At 47.6% G+C, this 15,630-nt stretch overlaps 1 protein-coding gene across 1 annotated transcript in view; it reads right to left on the bottom strand.

Annotated features, from left to right (window-relative positions):
* LOC310744058 (uncharacterized protein) overlaps positions 1-15,630 on the bottom strand; it is a gene marked incomplete at its 5' end in the record, with an annotated part of 173,477 nt that overhangs the window by 36,981 nt on the left and 120,866 nt on the right. Inside the window, 7 exons of the mRNA XM_083574801.1 lie at positions 736-798; positions 2,536-2,598; positions 3,735-3,788; positions 4,938-4,991; positions 7,065-7,145; positions 13,602-13,637; positions 15,046-15,117. Of these exons, the coding sequence (XP_083430927.1) occupies positions 736-798; positions 2,536-2,598; positions 3,735-3,788; positions 4,938-4,991; positions 7,065-7,145; positions 13,602-13,637; positions 15,046-15,117 (423 nt within the window). The remainder of the gene's footprint in view (positions 1-735; positions 799-2,535; positions 2,599-3,734; positions 3,789-4,937; positions 4,992-7,064; positions 7,146-13,601; positions 13,638-15,045; positions 15,118-15,630) is intronic.

Raw genomic sequence — 15,630 nt, 5'->3', positions numbered from 1 at the left:
CTTCTTCTAAAAGATAAAGGTAAAGGGACCCCTGACCATTAGGTCCAGTCGTGACCGACTCTGGGGTTGCGGCGCTCATCTCGCTTTATTGGCCGAGGGAGCCGGCGTGCAGCTTCCGGGTCATGTGGCCAGCATGACTAAGCCGCTTCTGGCGAACCAGAGCAGTGCACAGAAACGCCGTTTACCTTCCCGCCAAAGCGGTACCTATTTATCTACTTGCACTTTGACGTGCTTTCGAACTGCTAGGTTGGCAGGAGCAGGGACCGAGCAATGGGATCTCACCCCGTAGCAGGGATTCAAACCGCCGACCTTCTGATCGGCAAGCTCTAGGCTCTGTGGTTTAACCCACAGCGCCACCTGTGTCCCATATATATACCATGAGTAGCATTCCTCTAATGGGAGGCTAGGAAGTCTTAATAGTAGGTGGTAACTCTTTATCGTGACCGGGGATTTGAAGCGCGGGTGTTAATCTCCCTCTCTTCTTCACATGCTTTTTGCTCCCGTATGGAAGAAAGGGGTGGGGCTTCCAGCACAGCAAGGGTTAAAGCTGCTATTGCAAAACAAAGGCCAAATGAGGCAAAAACCCAAAGGAAATCTTCTTTGGAAATGTTGGCATTTGCCTTGCAAAAAAGGGGATAACCATATTTGAGCATCAGAATATAACATTGTTAACCACGACTGATAGATGTCGGAGGACTAAATAACCTTTTGCAACATGATTTCAGCAGCACTGACCTTTTCTCCTTTCTGCCCCGAAATTCCCTTGGGCCCATCTGTGCCAGACTCTCCGCGCTCACCCTAGGCAAAGCCCAAAGATCGCTGTAACCATTATGGAATAAACCCATGCAAGCAAACTGATAAACAGGGATGAGCAAGTGGGACAGGACACCGCGGAAAGTTCCGTTTTTAAAAAGGGTGCGTTGAAATCCTTAAAAGTTGTTCCTTCTATGGAAAAACACATCCAGAAGTGGGTGATGTGAAGAACAGAAGTACCGTATTTTTTGCTCTCTAAGACTCACTTTTCCCCTCCTAAAAAGTAAGGGGAAATGTGTGTGCGTCTTATGGAGCGAATGCAGGCTGTGCAGCTATCCCAGAAGCCAGAACAGCAAGAGGGATCGCTGCTTTCACTGCGCAGCGATCCCTCTTGCTGTTCTGGCTTCTGAGATTCGGAATATTTTTTTCCTTGTTTTCCTCCTCCAAAAACTAGGTGCGTCTTGTGGTCTGGTGCGTCTTATAGAGCAAAAAATACGGTAATTGAGGGGGCGTGCTTAACCTTTGTCCACCCACCGCTTTTCTTCTGTGACTCCCTGCTGCAAAATGACTTTTCCCTGCAAAATGACTCGTTTCCCTTCACAAACATGCCTCTGGAATTCTGCTAAGTCATGGGTCGGCAAACTAAGGCCCGGGGGCTGGATCCGGCCCAATTGCCTTCTGGATCCGGCCTGCAGACAGTCCAGGAATCACCGCATGGATCGGCGTGGGGATTCTGCTCATTCGGGCTGCGCCATTCACCCCCCACACACCATGGCGGCGCCTCCTCCCTCCCTCCCTCCCTCCTCCTGGTTTCTCATTGCCCTGCCTAGAGGAGGAAAGGGGCTGGGCTTTGTTGATCCACGAATGGCTGAGCGCCCTTTTAAGCAGCCCCTCTCCAGAGCCAGCCCTTTCACAGCGCTCATTGTCCCTCCGCCACCACCAGCCCCTGCCATTCATATGGCACAGGTAAGCAGCCAGAGGGGCTTCTCTGGTGCTGTGGAGACGGGAGGAGAGAGTCAGTGGGGGGGAATCCCCCCCCAATATAGTCCGGCCCCCCACAAGGTCTGAGGGACAGTGGACCGGCCCCCTGTGGAAAACGTTTGCTGACCCCTGTGCTAAGTGAATGGGTGCAGTAGTAGTGGAAAAGAAGCGGGTTGGGGAAGGGTTAAGCATGCCTCCCCCAATACATTTCTCTGCTTCCAAATGCCCTTTCCCAAAGTTGCTTCTCTCTAAGAGAACCAGCAGTCAACACACACATACACCTACGGGACCGCCTCTCCTGGTACGTCCCACGGAGGACCTTACGGTCTACAAATAACAACACTTTGGAGGTCCCAAGTCGCAAGGTGGTTAGATTGGTCTCAACCAGGGCCAGGGCCTTTTCAGTACTGGCCCCGACTTGGTGGAACGCTCTGTCCCAAGAGACTAGGGCCCTGTGGGACTTGACATCTTTCCGCAGGGCCTGCAAGACAGAGCTGTTCCGCCTGGCCTTTGCCCAAGGCACAGTCTGACCCCCTCCTTTGGTAATCCTCATAGAACTCTAGCCCTATGGTTGCCGTTAATTTGACTCTGAATTGATTTTAGAATGAATTGATTTTAGAATGTATTTCAATTAATTGATTGTGATTTTATGTAAACTGTGTTATTTTTACTGTCGTTAGCCGCTCTGAGCCCGGCTTTGCCTGGGGAGGGCGGGATATAAATAAAATTTTATTATTATTATAGTCCACCGGGTAGCAGAGAATTATTACTATTATTTCTGAAAAAAGCTTTGCGCCTCACCTTGGGTCCCAGAAGCCCATCTGCACCTGAGGTCCCTGGACTCCCAACACCACCAATTTCCCCCTGTGCATAGAACGAGACACAGAGGAATTAGCCAGTCCTTTTTGCACACAGGTGCAAGTGGTTTTTTTTTGGGGGGGGGGGTCTGTGTCTTCTAAATGTTTTGGCTCTTTATTACGTCACAAAATAGTGCTCCAACTTTTGAGGTCACCAGGACTCTTCATCAGGCTAGATTTTAAACAGAGCAAATTGGGGTGGGGGTGGGAGGTGCTGGCTGACAGTGAAGCCACGGGATGAGGTCTGTAATATTTAAGAGAACTTAATAAAACAATTCCCCCCCAAGCCGCACATATTTGGATATCTATTGGGGGAAGTGGACTGCTTATATTACTGTATATGTTTAAATTAGGATTGATGGTTTATTCTTGTGATCTGATGCTCTTTCTTTCATTTTGGTTGTATTTGCAAAGAAGATGGACTGTGGGAGGAAGATGCAGATATTCAAGGCCTGTTAAGTATAATTGTTTTAACTGACACATAAATGAAACATATATTGCTAAAAGTTTAACATGTGGATTTTCCATAGCACTCTGAGCTCTTGCTGAGCTGATACTTAATTAACTGGTTGTTGTTCTCTGGTAGCTAACATGTGAGTGTTGTAACCTTAGACCATGCGATGAAGGTATTGGGTTGCAAATCACCATGTTGAGGGGAGCTGCTTTTGTGTCCTGTCCTGAGCCTGTGCTGGACAGTACAAGACACTGGGTGGCTATTTTGGATTGTTTGATGTTTCTGTTGTATTTTGAAGAGTTCTGCTAGTAAAATTTGAATAATATCTTTATGGATCTGGACAAGGCTTCCTTTCCAAAAGAAGTCAGTTTTCACGCATCCAGTCGTATCAAACTGCACAATATTAATACCTGCAACAGGGCCAACCCAAGACATTTCCCTAAAACCAACAACTTCAAATTAAACAACTAGCAATGTGCCGCCTTTTCATGAAAACACGAAATCTGCTGCCTGAGGCAGCCACTACACTCTGCCTAAAGACAGGGGCGGCCTTTTAGGCATTAAGATAGGGCCACACTAGGTTCTTTGCAGGTTTTAGGTGAAACCCAGGACTGCTGGGAAGAAAAAAACATACAATGGTGGACCCTCCATTTAAATACATATATAGATTTTAATTTATTTATTTTTACCTTGATTCCATCTGCTCCTGGAGGTCCTGTCCTTCCTGGCAACCCACGTAAACCCTGAGGACAAATTGTGACCAGGCAATGAAGATGTACAATGAGAACAGACCCTCACCGTGAGGGATCTCAATCCAGTTATTATCTCTCAGTTTAACCTACCTCGTGGATGGCCTGGGATTCGGACTAGGATGCTGAACCTGAGGGATCCCAGCCTGCACAGGATTCCCTGCCTCCAGAACCAGCTGAGCTGGGGCATGAGCCTGAAGGGTCCTCACCTGTGCTGGGTCCTCAGATGCAGGCATCAGCTGAGTCTGCTCTGGCTCCTGAGGTGATGGAAGACCCATTGCCTGCAGGTGCTCCACTCTCAGCCCCGTCAGAGGAAGCTGAGGTTGCCTCTGGGTCCGGTAACCCTCCAGCCTCTCCTGAGCTGCAGAGGCTCAGGGCAGAGAGGCGGAGGGAACTAAGTTCCCGCAGGAGGAGTGCTTGCCTCCAGGCCAGGGGAGGCGAGTCATCAGAGGATCGGGGCCGCCCTATGCCTCGGGGCAGATAAAAGCCGGCCAGCCCCAGTCCCAAGTTGCGGGAGCAACATTGTTGGTTGCTAGTTCCTGCCTGAACCCTGTCCTGCTTTCCTGCCTGAGCTCCTGACCCGCCTTGGCTCCCTGCTTGCATGTCTATTCCTGACTTCACCCGGCTCCCTGCCCTGCACCCAGCTTCAACTACTACGGACTGCCTCCACGTTACACCTTTGACCACGGACCGGACTTGGACCTCACCTCTTGGGTAACCCATGGGACCAGCACACCTCGCAGGATTGTTGTGAGTGTAAAATGGCGGGCGGCGGGGGGGGGGGGGAACCAATTATGTCTGCCCTCCCTTCTGTGCAGAAATAGAAGTCTAAAGTTTTATGGGATGGTTGATATTTTGTGATTATTTTGTTTACTACTTAACAGATGTTTTGATGTTCATTTTACTGTTTTCTTGAGCTTATTGTGCCCTGCCCTGGGTTCCTAGGTAAGAAATGAACCTACTGTACAGAGAAGTGAAGAAATAAAACAGCCAAGGGCACGTTGTGAAGATGGAGAAGAGGAATAAACAACGAGTTGATTATGAGGAAAAGAAAGTGAGAAGTCAGGCCCCCTCAGTTGCAAGCAGGGCAGGGCATGGGGATAAGTGCCGCAAAAACTTCCCCTAGATGTGTTCATACAGTACCTTTGAACCTTTCCGTCCAATGTCACCAGATAGACCAGGATCGCCTTCTCCCCCCTGAATGGAGAGAATAAATATCAATCAACCAATCTTTATTGCGGCCCAGAGACCCAACAAATCGTTACAAAGCAATGCACAATTCAGACAGCCTACCGCAAAATATCTACGATCTCTGCTGCAGGTACCCAACTGTGTCCCCAACTCCATACTTCTGTTTGAAGCTGGCGAATGCCCAATTTCAACTAAAGTGTGGTGGGCTGCCCTAAAACATTGGCTCAGGATTTCAGTGTTTGATCTAGGGAAGGGTTTGTACCAACACCTGACCAATGAGGAGTTTGTCCGCAAATGGCAGAAAACCATGGCTAGAAAAGCCACCTCTACTGGTCTCTGTCCCCCCCCCCAACTTTATTACTTGGGTTATGAAGGCGCCCTAAAGACGTTAAAGCAAAGATTATGGAATAATAAACACAGTGACTTGCGATCTCGATCACACGCAGTCTGCAGTCTGCTGGCAGTAGGAGTAAAATATGGGCATGTCTTTAAGTTAACACCTTACATTAAAAACCTGACGGTACCAAATTATCGAAGGTTATTCACCAAGGCCAGACTAAACGTCTTTCCTTCTGCAGTGTTGGATGGCAGGTTGAGAGGAGTTCCCTGCCAGGACAGACTTTGCTCGTGTGCTCAAGAATAAATATAGTCTGTAAACCACAAAGAAGAAGAGGAGTTTGGATTTGATATCCTGCTTTATCACTACCCTAAGGAGTCTCAAAGCGGCTAACAATCTCCTTTCCCTTCCTCCCCCACAACAAACATTCTGTGAGGTGAGTGGGGCTGAGAGACTTCAGAGAAGTGTGACTGGCCCAAGGTCACCCAGCAGCTGCAAGTGGAGCAGCGGAGACGTGAACCCGGTTCCCCAGATTGCAAGACTACCGCTCTTAACCACTACACCACACTGGCTCAAGTTTGCAGGGCAAACTCTCAAAATGCAGAGCTCCTAATGGAATTGCGTTCAGCTTCAGAAACAGCTGTTGTCCCCTGCAAAAGCACCAACTCCTTCATTCTTGCATACGGTAATGACTTTCTCTTAATGAAAAAATTCTAGGATGGGGCACATCACAAACACATTCCTTCATTCAATAACTGTAGATCTGCATCACCTAGATGGGTGCCACAGCACCCAGACATGCATCCGCCGGCCAATTTCTTGCTCACAGAATGACCTGGAGGCTTGCTGCAAGAAATAGCCAGGAGACAGTGAGGCAAATCGCCTCTTCCGGGGGGGGGGGGAGTGAGTGAGTGGGGGAAGACCTTGCCATTTCTCATTTGCATGGGCCAGCCGGCAAAAATATTTTTATTTCTTTATCATTCCTTTGACAAATATATATATATACCACTTGATTGCAATGAAGCTGCCAAGCGGTTTACAAAACAACAAAAGCATCAGCTTTGATCTCAGCTTTGGAATAGGCTTGCCGAAATTAAAATGTTTTAAGCAGGTGCCACAAAAAACACAAGCATGGAGTTGCTGTCCCACTAAAAGACTGGCTTCTTACAACTGTGGAAAATAGTTTTGTCTGACACCCATAAGAGTGCCAGTTCTGCAGATTGAAGCCATGGGGGTAAGGTGATCTTGAAACACACACATTTCAAGCTCTCCATTATCCAGTCGCATAGGGATGAGGGTGGCGCTGTGGTCTAAACCACTGAGCCTCTTGGGCTTGCCGATCCGAAGGTCGGCGGTTCGAATCCCCGCCACTGAGTGAGCTCCTGTTGCTCTGTCCCAGCTCCTGCCAACCTAGCAGTTCTAAAGCACACCAGTGCAAGTAGATAAATAGGTACTGTTGTGGCAGGAAGGTAAACAGCGTTTCTGTGCACTCTGGTTTCTGTCACGGTGTTCTGTTGCGCCAGAAGCGGTTTAGTCATGCTGGCCACGTGACCCAGAAAGCTGTCTCTGGACAAACGCCGGCTCCCTCAGCCTGAATGCGAGATGAGCGCCGCAGCCCCATAGTCACCTTTGACTGGACTTAACTGTCCAGGGGTCCTTTACCCCTTACCTTTCACCTATCCAGTCACTTGAACAGCAGGGGATGTTAGGAAGGAAGGGGAAATCCATGTAAAAATGCTCACCGGTTCCCCCTTCTGGCCCTGCAGGCCTCTGTCTCCTTTTGCCCCTTTCATACCATTCTTCCCATCGAGCCCAGCGGTTCCCTGAAATGAAATAATACACAGTTGCTTCCTGCTGTGTGCCTGGGGGAGCGAGAAAATTATGAATGGCTCTAGATAGACGAGAGTTTCTCAGCATTCCGTCCCCGTGTCTGAACGTTCCATTCCAGACTCCCAACATTCTAAAAGCGAGCAGGTTGCACAGCTCAGGATGGGACCAGGGATGATATAAGGTTTATTTACCCATATATACAACCCGAGCCTGCAATGGAGGGTTTCACAACTTCAACACCCCAAAAAAGGTCTTGTTTCTCCCATTTTTTCTTGGAAACAGAAATCAGCTGAGGCTCTGACCCTCTCTCCAGCTTGCTGCTTTTACCAGAGTGCAACCTTTAGCCTCCAAGTCACATGCTGGCCAACTCTCAACTCTGACTTTTGTTCTCACTTTCTCAGAGCTGGAGGAGGGCCCCCACCCATTTGCCATCTGGCTTTCTTAATGGGCTGTTACCTTTCCTTTGTTTTCTTAATGGCTCATCTCCCAGGCGATTTACCTCATTCGGAAACTGGCCTGGCTAATATTTTAACATTTGCCTTGGTTAAATCCTAACTCCCTGCTGGACCCAGGAATTTAAGGGAGTCTAGGGAGCCATAAACGCATAACAATATGTATTACATTCCCAGTTGCAGTTTCTCTCATACACATACAAAACCAGGCGAACAGCAGAAGATAATAGATAGGGGGGTGGGGGAGAAACGTAGCGCTGAAATTTGATGGGGCAATGGAGTGGTTAGTAACAGACGTCTCTTTGATAGCTCATCTCCCTTCTTTGGTATTAAAAATTCTATTACATCTGGCTTTGTATCTGCTAGAGAGGTAATGATTGAAAAGGGTTTTGCAGAGAATGAAAGATGCTTGCTGTACATGAGTCGTCTCCCCGAGATGGATTGCCCTGTGAATCAACAACACTTAATGGCTCACATCAATTTTCAGCCATTTGTTGGATGAGAAATATATATTCAGTGCGTTCTGTTTTTTAATATTATTATTTTTTTATATATAAAAAAGCAGAACCATGTAACATCTTTTTTTATTCAAATACTGCATCAAAGGAAAGGAGAGTTCCGGTGAGTCATCCTCTGCAATTTGAGGCAAAGCTGGCAAAAGCCACTTGTAGTAACTGGAACCTGTTGTCTTTGTCCATGGAGTTTTCTTGGCAGGGATACTGGAGTGGCTTGCCGGTCCCTGCTCCAGGAAGTGAGAGCTGGACCATAAAGAAGGCTGATGGCCAAAGAATGGATGCTTTTGAATTCTGGTGCTGGAGGAGACTCTTGAGAGTCCCATGGACTGCAAGAAGATCAAACCGATCCATTCTGAAGGAAATCAGCCCTGAGTGCTCATTGGAAGGACAGATCCTGAAGCTGAGGCTCCAAGACTTTGGCCTCTGTCTCTGGTTTCCATGTTGCAATACATAGATGGTCTAGAAATTGTTGGCAGAGATCATCATACATTTTACATTTAAGGACCATGTGAGCTAGAGTTTCCACCAGGTGGGCATCGCATGGGCAGATCCAGTCTCCTTCTGCCAAACCCGCAAACCTACCCCAAAGAAGGTTAGAAGGATTAGAATTGAACTTAGCCAGCAAAAAGGCCCTTCTTTCTTCCGGATGAAACAAAAATTGTAAATAATTAAGATTAAATTCCTGTGCCCAAGAGAGTTGAAAATAAAGAGGGGAGCATGTTTCCCCCCCGCAGCTGAGATTAATTCCTGGTGATCTATGTCCCACAGCCTAGTTTTTAACATGGTCTTAGCGACTGGGAAAGCCACAGCGCCCAGGAGATCCTCTGAAAGCCCGAGTTGGGAAGCCATGCGGCTGAACTACCTGGGGGAGTCATAGTTCAAATCATGCTTAACATTAACCCATTCTCCCCCTCCCCCGCCACCACTGCAATACTTCACTGCCTGTTCCTGCTCCATTTATCACTTCACATATTGTACTTCAAGCACTTGATCAATAATTCCTGTTTTTTAATGACTGCTATAGAAGCTTTTAATATCGTGCTTTTTGTTTGCTCTTGGAAGATTTGCAACGTAAATGTCGGGGAATCGATGGTAGCAGCTGTTCCCTGGACCCTGGCATGGGGGTGTATCTCTGGTTCCTTTCCTGCGACAACAAACATCTTTTCCTTTGCTCTCCTTTCCATCGCTTCCCTAAGCTGCTAGTTTCATTAGTGGTGACTTGTGCAGAGTGGGAGTGGTAGGGCGGCAGGAGGGGAGACTGCCAGAAGGTGGCGCCAGACCCAATGGCAGGGAGTGGGCAGCACAGTAGGGGCTGGCTGAGAGCAGACTGGATCTGGTGGGCTGTTGCTTCATTTATCCTAATGAACCAGCCTCCCCTGCTGTAAACACAATTCAGTTGGCATCTGTCTGTCCGAAGAAGCAATGGAGTGCGCCTCCAAGGGTGAAGCCAAACTGCTGCTCCAGCAGCATCAAAGTGACCTCCCTGGGGTGCAAGCCTGGGAGGACTGGGCTGCCCAGATGACAAGACCCTCTTCTTGGCCTCTCTGATGTGGTCCAAAGGAAAGCGGAACAAGACGTTTGGCACCGGTTTGACTGCAGGAGTTGCCGGAAGGAGGCATACAAGGCACCATCCAACCGCCTTAGGGAATCCAAATTTGTGTAATAATGATAATAATAATAACTTATAATTTATACCCCGCCCATCTCGCTGGGTTTCCCCAGCCACTCTGGGTGGCTTCCAACAGAATATTAAAATACAATAACCTATTAAACATTAAAAACTTCCCTAAACAAGGCTGCCTTCCGATGTCTTCTAAAAGTCTGGTAGTTGTTTTTCTCTTTGACATCTGGTGGGAGGGCGTTCCACAGGGCGGGTGCCACTCCCGAGAAGGCCATTGCCTGGTTCCCTGTAACTTGGCTTCTCGCAGTGAGGGAACCACCAGAAGGCCCTCGGAGCTGGACCTCAGTGTCCGGGTAGAACGATGGGGGTGGAGACGCTCCTTCAGGTATACTGGACCGAGGCCATTTAGGGCTTTAAATATCAGCACCAAAACTTTGAAGGGTTTACTCTTTAGCCTTTTCTTCTCCTGAAGAAGGCAGTAGAAGTTGAAGACCAAAGCTTTCCTTCTCCAAGACGGGCTACTTCTCCAGGTTGACAAGCCCCATCTACCCCTCTGCAGCTGTGTAGAGCAGGCATAGGCAAACTCGGCCCTCCAGATGTTTTGAGACTACAATTCCCATCATCCCTGACCACTGGTCCTGTTAGCTAGGGATGATGGGAGTTGTAGTCCCAAAACATCTGGAGGGCTGAGTTTGCCTATGACTGGTGTAGAGGCTTCATAATTCAGTAAGCTTCCTTGGACTGAGGCAAACCAACAGTCCATCTAGACACCAATGTTGTTGACACCAACTGCAGCAGCAGGATTCTCTCCCAGCCCACCGGGAACTGCTGGCGACTGAACAGAGACCTTCTGTGTGAAAACAGGGCCCCCTCATTATCTCCAGCTCAACCAGGCATGGCCAAACTTGGCCCTCCAGCTGTTTTGGGACTACAGTTCCCATCATCTCTGACCAATGGTCCTGTTAGCTAGGGATGATGGGAGTTGTAGTCCCCAAACAGCTGGAGAGCTAAATGCTCTCGACCGCTGGTCCTGTTAGCTAGGGATGATGGGAGTTGTAGTCCCCAAACAGCTGGAGGGCCAAGTTTGGCCATGCCTGAGCTAAACCCTCTCAAGTAGCAGGTGCTGGGAAAGACCCCTCCCTGCTGGAGAGCTGCTGCCAGACAGAACGGTCAGTACTGAGCTAGGCAGAGCCATGACCTAGAAGGCAGACTCATATGTTCAGTGGGCCCATCATGCACATGTAAGCACATTTACACAACCAGTTCCACCTGGAGCACTTGCGCAGGTGAGAGTTTTGTGCATAGATCAGGTATCCAGTTACTCCCATAATAGCCAAAGGTGCCTTGCAAAAATCTGCTGTTTCAGAGAAGCTTTGTAGATGGAGCTGCCATTTTTTATTCTACAGTGGTACCTCGGATTAAGTACTTAATTCGTTCCGGAGGTCCGTTCTTAACCTGAAACTGTTCTTAACCTGAGGTACCACTTCAGCTAATGGGGCCTCCCGCTGCCAGAGCACGATTTCTGTTCTTATCCTGAAGCAAAGTTCTTAACCTGAAGCACTATTTCTGGGTTAGCGGAGTGTGTAACCTGAAGCGTATGTAACCTGAAGCGTATGTAACCCGAGGTACCACAGTAGTGTCTTGTTGGTTTTAATCTTCTTTGGTTGCATGGCTTTATTAAAAAAAAAGTCTAAGTTCATCATGGCAAGAGAGCAGCTGCAGTCTGAAACAGACAGTGGGCACCATGTTGGCTTCTGCCATGCTTGTCTGTTCCAAGGTGTGTTCCAGTTGTTGTTGTTGTTGTTTAGTCGTTTAGTCATGTCTGACTCTTCGTGACCCCCTGGACCAGAGCATGCCAGGCACTCCTGTCTTCCACTGCCTCCCGCAGTTTGGTCAAACTCATGCTGGTAGCTTTGAGAATACTGTCCCACCATCTTGTCCTCTGTTGTCTTCTTCTCCTTGTGCCCTTTAGTTGTTTAGTCGTGTCCGACTCTTCGTGACCCCATGGACATCAGGGTCTTTCCAGGGAGTCTTCTCTTCTCATCAGGTGGCCAAAGTATTGGAGCCCCAGCTTCAGGATCTGTCCTTCCAGTGAGCACTCAGGGCTGATTTCCTTCAGAATGGATAGGTTTGACCTTCTTGCAGTCCACGGGACTCTCAAGAGTCTCCTCCAGCACCAGAATTCAAAAGCATCCATTCTTCGGCGATCAGCCTTCTTTATGGTCCAGCTCTCACTTCCATACATCACTACTGGGAAAACCAGAGCTTGAACTATACGGACCTTTGTTGGCAAGGTGATGTGTCTGCTTTTTAAGATGCTGTCTAGGTTTGTCATGTTATGCGCTTCTTATTACAGGGGAGAGACCAAGAGCTCACCAAGACAGTAGCTAAGTTCCTCTATTTGATTTTTTGTCGCCAAAGTATGCTACAGGATCCTGCCCTTGCTGGAAACCCTCAGAGATGAGGCAGATTGCTTGCCTCTTCTGCCCTTTGGTGGGTGACTGTGCCGCTGGTGTGGTGACGAGATCGCACTGGCCTATCTATTTTATATGGTTACTTGAGTTGACTTGACATGGCTTCCCGCAAATATGCATTTTCCAGTGTGGGTGGGGGAAGAATGTCAGACACCCCTCATTGCCACAAATGTGCTTGCCAAGTGGTCTTGGACAGACTACTGTCCCTCAGCCTTATTCGTCTTGAAGGTTCATTAAGATAAGCATGCAACAAGCTTTTGTCCGCTGGAAAGCTGTGCAAAATAATAATAAACCGGGAAGTGATCAGAGCAAACCATAAAGAAGATAACGTAAGGACAGACCTCCTTATTCAGAAAGGCCTTTGAAAATGAAGGCGCAGGAAATGCTGCTGTCAGAGAAAACTGCATTTTCATGCCAGCTTTAACCATTGCTTTTCACTGTGGGATGCGGGTGGTGCTGTGGTCTAAACCACTGAGCCTAGGACTTGATCAGAAGGTCGGCGGTTCGAATCCCCGCGACGGGGTGAGCTCCCATTGCTCGGTCCCTGCTCCTGCCAACCTAGCAGTTCGAAAGCACGTCAAAGTGCAGGTAGATAAATAGGTAGTGCAAGTAGATAAATCTGGCAGGAAGGTAAACGGCGTTTCCGTGCGCTGCTCTGGTTCGCCAGAAGCGGCTTAGTCATGCTGGCCACCCAGAAAAACACTCTGCGGACAAACGCCGGCTCCCTCGGCCAGTAAAGCGAGATGAGCGCCGCAACCCCAGAGTCGCGACGGGACTTAACGGCCAGGGGTCCTTTACTTGTTTTTATTCATTACTTTGCATTTTACAATAGCATTTTTAAACATTCTCAGCCACTTTGAATCCCAACTTGGGAGAAAGGTGGAATATAAACACGTAAAATGATAATGATAATGATACAACAACAACAACAGCAATAATACAGTGGTACCTCGGGTTAAGAACTTAATTCGTTCTGGAGGTCTGTTCTTAACCTGAAACTGTTCTTAACCTGAAACTGTTCTTAACCTGAAACTGTTCTTAACCTGAGGTACCACTTTAGCTAATGGGGCCTTCCGCTGCTGCTGTGCCTCCACTGCACGATTTCTGTTCTCATCCTGAAGCAAAGTTCTTAACCCGAGGTAATATTTCTGGGATAGCGGAGTCTGTAACCTGAAGCATATATAACCTGAAGCGTATGTAACCCGAGGTACCACTGTAATAATAATAATAATAGATGCAGCATGTTTGACAAATGCTGCATGGTGCATTTCGCTCTGTCTACAACCTCTTGGTCCCACTGCTGGAGACAGGACACTGGGTTTAGGCGACCATTCATTCAATCCAGTCAAAGTGGGGGGAAACCCCACAGAGGGGAATTCTGACTTACAGCAAATCCTGGCAATCCAGGTTCTCCCAGCTCACCCTGCCAGGGAAGTAAAGACAAAAATCAACAGTTGGAAATGGCACTGAGCATATTAGACAGCTGCTCACCTGAGGGATTTTGATAAAAGCGCCTAGACCATTCCTAAACTCTTCTGCTAATTAGACTGCAGGTAGCGTTTTCTGACTCCCAGGCAAGGAGGAATGCACTGTTATTTTCATTTTCTTCTCGTTTTCTAATCTTAAATTCGATTCTCCCCATTTCAAAATCAATTTGCAGTTGTTTTTTTTAAAGTCTTTATTCATATTCATCAGCAAGTTAATGCAAATCTCTTCTAAAATGCACATTTTTGTATGCTGTTTCCCCAACGCACCCATTTTTGCAAGCAATTTCCCCCTGAATGCTATACATTACTTCCACTAATATTTTTACATACTTTCCCCTGATATGCATTTCTGCACACAACATTTGGCTGGAATATTGTGCTGCCAAATATGTAGAAGCATGTATTTCAAAAGACAGCTGTGTTTCAGTTCATGTAGTGTGTTGTGTCAGAAAGTGTCAATCAGGTAGGTTTGCAGGTCGATCCAAATTTCTTTCCCATCCCTTCTCACAGGAGCAACCTGGACTGGGCAACTATTTCAACCGCTTCACAGCATAACCCTCACTTTAAAGAACACATTGGAACAGGATTTTGCTTTGGTGCTTCTTGGCCAATCAGGCATGGATCCCCAGGATTATTGGCGCTTGCCCCAGCCAATGGGGAAATGAGCTTTGCAGCTGGCCCACCCTCCCCAGGGTCTCCCCCCCCCGCGTGACCGAAAGCAAACAGGGCAAGAAAAGAGTCAGCTATTTATTAGGTTGGAGGTCTTCCCAGTTAGATGGATTCTTATCAGATTGTTGGCGCATTAACTGTTAAGATGGATGGAGGTACACGGAAAATAAGAGCAGGGGTGGTACAGCAATTTGGGGAGCAGTTTTAATTTATAGTAATTTGATTTATCGTAATTTGTGTTCCTATGTTCTGCAGGCAATTTGGCACCAAGTTGCAGCCTAAAAAAAGGGATGGGAGGGAGTGGTTCTCAACCTGTGGGTCCCCAGATGTTGTTGGACTACAACTCCCATCATCCCTGAGCTCTGGCCTTACTAGCTAGGGGTGATGGGAGTTGTAGTTCAACAACAACTGGGGACCCACAGGTTGAGAAAGGCTGGATGAAGAGATGGTTCTTCATCACACACATGATTATTTGGAAGCTGGGGTCTCTCTTGCACCGAAAGAGAACATTTGCCTGTTCCTAACTTTGACATTCATTCCCTGTGTTGCTTTGGTCAAGGCATACAAAATATCTGGAGGAAACGTTTGATGTGAGGCTGTTGCTTAGTTGACACAGAGGTTAATTCACCCCAACCCCAGGCTACATGTGGGAACACGGGAGCCATTCGGACTGACCTTCTGCCCCACTGGGCCTCTTGTGCCAAACAGACCCATGATTCCTTTCGCCCCGGCTTCTCCTTTCACTCCCTGAAAGGAGAAAAAATACACTGAAGGATCACGCAGAGAAAGATACATTGCAATTCTCTTTCACCCAGGCTAGTGCCCAAAGTTATTAATTTATAAAATTATTTTCCATCATTTTCGTTATGTACTGAAGTTCTCACCCTGGGCCAACAGGAGGATACTGTAGATAGTTATGCAAATAAGGGATCGAAAGTGACGTTCAGTGATTGGATAGTTTTAGAAAATTGTAACAGTTACGTTGTACTGGAGCTCTATATAAGCAGGCTGACTGAACCCTCCAGTTCAGTTCTGTTCTGGCCTGTGAATAAACAAGAGCTGTTTGAAGAATCGCTGTGTCGTCTGATATGTTCACCCACAACTTAACAATTTTGATTTGGGTGTCCAAAGTTGCAGGTTCAGCGAGGATGAGGGATGACTTTTAAGCAAACTGCATGGAAATCAAGTGTTTATCTGGTTTTGGATTGGTTTTTTTGCCCAAGTCAGAAATTGTTCAGCAAAAGGCCACTAGGTTGCTTA

This window comes from Podarcis filfolensis, assembly GCF_964270895.1.
Source record: "Podarcis filfolensis genome assembly, chromosome: 10".
Taxonomy (NCBI): Eukaryota; Metazoa; Chordata; class Lepidosauria; order Squamata; family Lacertidae; genus Podarcis; species Podarcis filfolensis.
This window is presented reverse-complemented; position numbering and strand designations above follow the sequence as displayed.